Source organism: Tupaia chinensis, unplaced genomic scaffold, assembly GCF_000334495.1.
Source record: "Tupaia chinensis unplaced genomic scaffold, TupChi_1.0 Scaffold000001_1, whole genome shotgun sequence".
NCBI classification, from domain to species: domain Eukaryota; kingdom Metazoa; phylum Chordata; class Mammalia; order Scandentia; family Tupaiidae; genus Tupaia; species Tupaia belangeri.
This window is the reverse complement of record NW_006159427.1, coordinates 5,176,137-5,180,771: the sequence shown is the minus strand read 5'-3', so window position 1 is coordinate 5,180,771 and position 4,635 is coordinate 5,176,137. Positions and strand designations below refer to the sequence as shown.

The 4,635-nt window shown below is 45.1% G+C and overlaps 1 protein-coding gene across 9 annotated transcripts in view; it reads right to left on the bottom strand.

The window, feature by feature from the left end:
- Positions 1 to 4,166, bottom strand: part of ANKRD26 (ankyrin repeat domain 26) — a 122,340-nt gene extending 118,174 nt beyond the window's left edge. For 8 of the 9 annotated variants that reach the window (XM_027769852.1, XM_027769861.1, XM_027769925.1 and 5 more), the window contains exons 1-3: positions 3,773 to 4,166; positions 1,651 to 1,765; positions 1,320 to 1,493 (exon numbers count right to left, since the gene is read on the bottom strand). In XM_027769852.1, coding sequence (XP_027625653.1) covers positions 1,320 to 1,493; positions 1,651 to 1,765; positions 3,773 to 3,996 — 513 coding nt within the window. In that variant the 5' untranslated portion in view covers positions 3,997 to 4,166. Of the gene's footprint in view, positions 1 to 832; positions 890 to 1,319; positions 1,494 to 1,650; positions 1,766 to 3,772 lie in introns of all 9 variants that reach the window. The other variant, XM_014586879.2, reaches the window with a different exon arrangement.
- Between the last annotated feature and the right edge of the window lie 469 nt (positions 4,167 to 4,635).

Here is a 4,635-nt window from a genome sequence, read left to right as displayed (position 1 = left end):
ACGTCTCCAAAAAAAAAAATAAATAAATAAAGTTAAATATTAAAGATAAAATTTAATATAATAAATAAAATAAATCTTTAAAAAAATAAATAAACTGCACCCCCTAGTATTTCTTTAAAAGTATCAATATTTAGGGCCAGCAGGTGGTAAGGCTCTGGATCCCACATAGCCAACTGCATGGTTAGAGTCCCAGACCTCGTAGCTTATAAAACATTTTGCATGCCTATGGGTAAATGCCTGAAATCTTTTTTTTTTTTTTTTTTTGAGAGATTTTCACTGTAGGGCGCATGCGCTCGCCAGACAGACAGAGAGAGACATAGAGGCAGAAAGCGAGAAATCATCCCCCAGAGGGGATGGTCACGCCGCAATCCCTTCTCCATTCTCCTCTCGGGATCTTGGGCATGCACGCACACGCGCCCGGCGTGAGTTTTAAGCCACCGGATCCGGGACACGAACCGCGGTCGACTACGTGGGAGTCCAGCAACATAGCCATTACGCTAACTGCTGGTTCCCAATGCCTGAAATCTTGAGAGGCGAATAGAAGAAAAGGGATTGTGACTTGGTCATTCCCCCGGGGAGTGATTTCTTCATTTTCCTCACTCTCTGGCTCTGTCTTTCTTCATCAAGCACAGGAGCCCTATGGTAAAAAAAAAAAAATCTAACAACAACAACAAAGTATCGATATTTAAAGTGAAATCTTACACAATTATGTTATTTCAAAATCTTTTCACTTAGGGAATGCTTAAGCTTCCAAATGTGGAAAAAGGACCCAACATATGTCAACATTTAAACAAATATATTTCATACTTAGAAAATAAATTTTGATCTTTACCTTGTTTCTTGCTTCAATATTGGCATTGTGTGAAAGCAGTTTTTCTGCTATTGGTATATTGCTATTACAACCCGGCGTGAGTTTTAAGCCACCGGATCCGGGACACGAACCGCGGTCGACTACGTGGGAGTCCAGCAACATAGCCATTACGCTAACTGCTGGTTCCCAATGCCTGAAATCTTGAGAGGCGAATAGAAGAAAAGGGATTGTGACTTGGTCATTCCCCCGGGGAGTGATTTCTTCATTTTCCTCACTCTCTGGCTCTGTCTTTCTTCATCAAGCACAGGAGCCCTATGGTAAAAAAAAAAAAAATCTAACAACAACAACAAAGTATCGATATTTAAAGTGAAATCTTACACAATTATGTTATTTCAAAATCTTTTCACTTAGGGAATGCTTAAGCTTCCAAATGTGGAAAAAGGACCCAACATATGTCAACATTTAAACAAATATATTTCATACTTAGAAAATAAATTTTGATCTTTACCTTGTTTCTTGCTTCAATATTGGCATTGTGTGAAAGCAGTTTTTCTGCTATTGGTATATTGCTATTACAAACAGCATAATGGAGAGCAGTATTGCCATTGCCATCCGCGACATCTGGATCAGCACCATGTTCCAGCAGAATACTGGCACATTCCTCATCCTGGCATTGTACAGCCTGTCAGTATCATACCAAGAGATAAAGTGTAAATCCTAGGAATTCAAAATAAACATTCTACAGGTTTTACCAATTAGTTTTACTTAAATGAGATGAATTCGTCTTTAAGTACTTAAATCAAAGCCATCACATGCTGAAACAGTTCTCTACTACCTACCTTTATCAGTGCTGTCTTGTTCTGACCATCACAAAGGTCAAGCTGGCATTTTCTCTCTGCTAGGAGAGTTACCACTTCGGGATGGCCACTGGCACAGGCCAAATGCAGAGCAGTTCTATGAAAGTAAGAACACTTTTTAGGAAATTGTAATGCAGTATTTCAAAACATATCATTATGCATGTAATTGTAAACATTAAGTAGCATGTTACTCCTGTGCCTTCAAAACAAATATTTATTGGGAACCAGCAGTTAGCGTAATGGCTATGTCGCTGGACTCCCACGTAGTCGACCGCGGTTCGCGTCTCGGACCCGGTGGCTTAAATCTCACACCGGGCGTGTGTGCGTGCGTGCCCAAGATCCCGAGAGGAGAATGGAGGAGAAGGGATTGCGGCGTGACCATCCCCCCTGGGGGGTGATTTCTCGCTTTCTGTCTCTATGTCTCTCTCTGTCTGTCTGGCAAGCGCACGCGCCCTATAGCGAAAACCTCTCCAAAAAAAAAAAATATTTATTTTTATCTGAAGGAAGTACAATATTTATAAGCTTTTATACTCACAATGCTAATGAAACTGCAGCCTGTTTGAATAGAAAAAGCATGCCCTTTGGATTCAGCCCAACCTGGGTTTGAATTTTATCTATATACCCACCCATCCATTCATTCATTTCATCAGGGTAAGAGACAGAGAGATAGAAACCTCTCTGGGGCCAGCAGGTGGCATGGTGGTTAAGGCACTGGACTCCCACATGGTGGATTGCAGTTCAAATTCTAAATATGGTGGCTTGAAACTCATTCAGTTTCTCACTTTTCCTCTCACTGTCTCTGTCTCTCTGGCAAATACACATACCCTATGGCAAAAAAACTTAAAGAGAAAGAGAGACTCTCAACATGGTCTTCATGCCTCAAGCCCCCCAGTCTCGGTATGCACAGATCACACGCATGTGTACTAAACACACTCAGCAGGTCCCAGAATACAAAACCAGAACCTTTTCCATGGGAGTCCAGCTGTGTTACTACTGCACCACCACCTGGTCCCTGAATCCTACTTTAAACTCTCACTTACTATCATTTATGCTTTCTGTGCCTTAATTTTCTCACCAATAAAATAGAGTTAAAAAAAAAAAAAACAGTAGTTATCTCAAAGGACATCATTGTAATGCTTAAATGAAAATGTATGCAAAGTATTTGGTATCTGGTCCAAATAATAGCACAAAAATGATTAGATATTATAAGCATTACTATTATTGGTAGTTAACAAAGACAACATATAAAAAACTTTTGACACAAGAGGGATGGGAAGAAGCCCCCTTGCCCAAAGGGCATGGTCACACCGAAATCCCTTCTCCTCTATTTCTTCTTCGAGGCTATGGGCATGCATGCACACACACACACACACACACACACACACACACACCATCATGTTCCTCAAGCTCTGTGGTCCAGGACACAACCACAGCCAGCCAGATGGGACCAAGCCACCTTAACCACCATGCCACCAGCTGGCTCAAAGACAACATTTTAACTAAGTAAAATGATACAATTATATCAACTTTGCTGATATACTATGGCAATTATTCTCTCTACCCACTTTTCTATAATGTATATAACATCGTTTTTAAAATGTGTACCAGCATGTACTGGCAGTGGATAAAGCTACATCCCACATGGTCGACTGAGCAGTTTGTCTCTACCTGATAACTTGAAAAACACACTGGGCACGTGTGCGTGTGTGTCCAGTGTGTCCAAAATCCTGAGAAGAGAATGGAGACAGGACTGCACATGGCCAACGCCGCGGGAGGGGGTGAATTCTCACTTTCTCCCTCCCTCCTGGAGTCCACACACCCTACTGTAAACGCCAAAAGTATAATAAATAAAAATAAAACGTGTATTTATTTCATTTTGTCCATTAAGTCGCTCTATAATTGTGAAGCAAGTGTCCAGCAGGGGTAATCTGAGTGGACCTGAAACCAGCCAAAGCTTGCTTTGGGCTTCCTGCTCATCCAGGGGGCCGGGTGCTGGGCCCCAAGGCTCCTGTCCCAGGCGAGGCTGACAAGCATCCCTGGCGCCCGCGGAGCCGCAGGTGTGCTCCGCCTCGCCACCCTCACGCCCGCCCTCGGGCCCGGTTACCTTTGCATCTTGTCTCGGTCATTCAAGTCATTCTTCTTGAAGAACAGGATCTGCTGCACTTTGGCCACATCGCCCGCGAGCGCGGCCTTGTGGATCTTGCCTAGGTCTCGGTCTCGGATGACGTACTCGGACAGCGGGTTCACGCTCCTCTTAGCCTCGGGCCCCGTAGCTCCTACCACGGGCGACTGGCCCTTCTTGCCCCCGAAGCCCAAAATCCTCCTCATCTCAGAGCTGGCGGCTTCAGGGACGCCTCACCTCCCCCTCGGCTTTCCGCCGCTTCCGAAGCCCAACACTATCGCCGTGGATAAGTCAACCCGGTCTCGCCACCACATCCCAACACCAAGGACCCGCGGTTTCCAATCTTGGAGCCGAGATAACCGTAACCAAGCAAATCCTGCGGACAGAAGCGCGCCTGCGCGCCCCTGAGGGTGATGCGCTGCGCCTGCGCACAGAGCCAAGGGGAGGGGCGCGCTCACCCAGCGCGCATGTGCGATGCCGCGCGTCGGGAGTCCGCTGAGGTGGCCAGCGGTATTGCGTTCCCTGCAGGCTGGACATTTGGGAAAGGGAGACGCGCGACCGTTGGGAAAGCAGTCTGTGTGCACTACAGGCTGGAGTGGCGTGGAATTTCAGGATGCGGAAGGCCTTGTCCCGGGGGAAATGCCCCTAAATCTTTCTCTTAATTATCGGGACCGGCAGATGGGGTAATGGTTACATCGCTGGACTCCCAGGGGGTTTACCGCGGTTCAAGTCCATATCCAGCGGCCTAAAATTCACGCCAGAAAGGACACCGTTGGTTTGATACATTTAGAGTTAAGGTACTTGGGGGTTTTTATTTTTTAAATAATTATTTAACTATATTAATT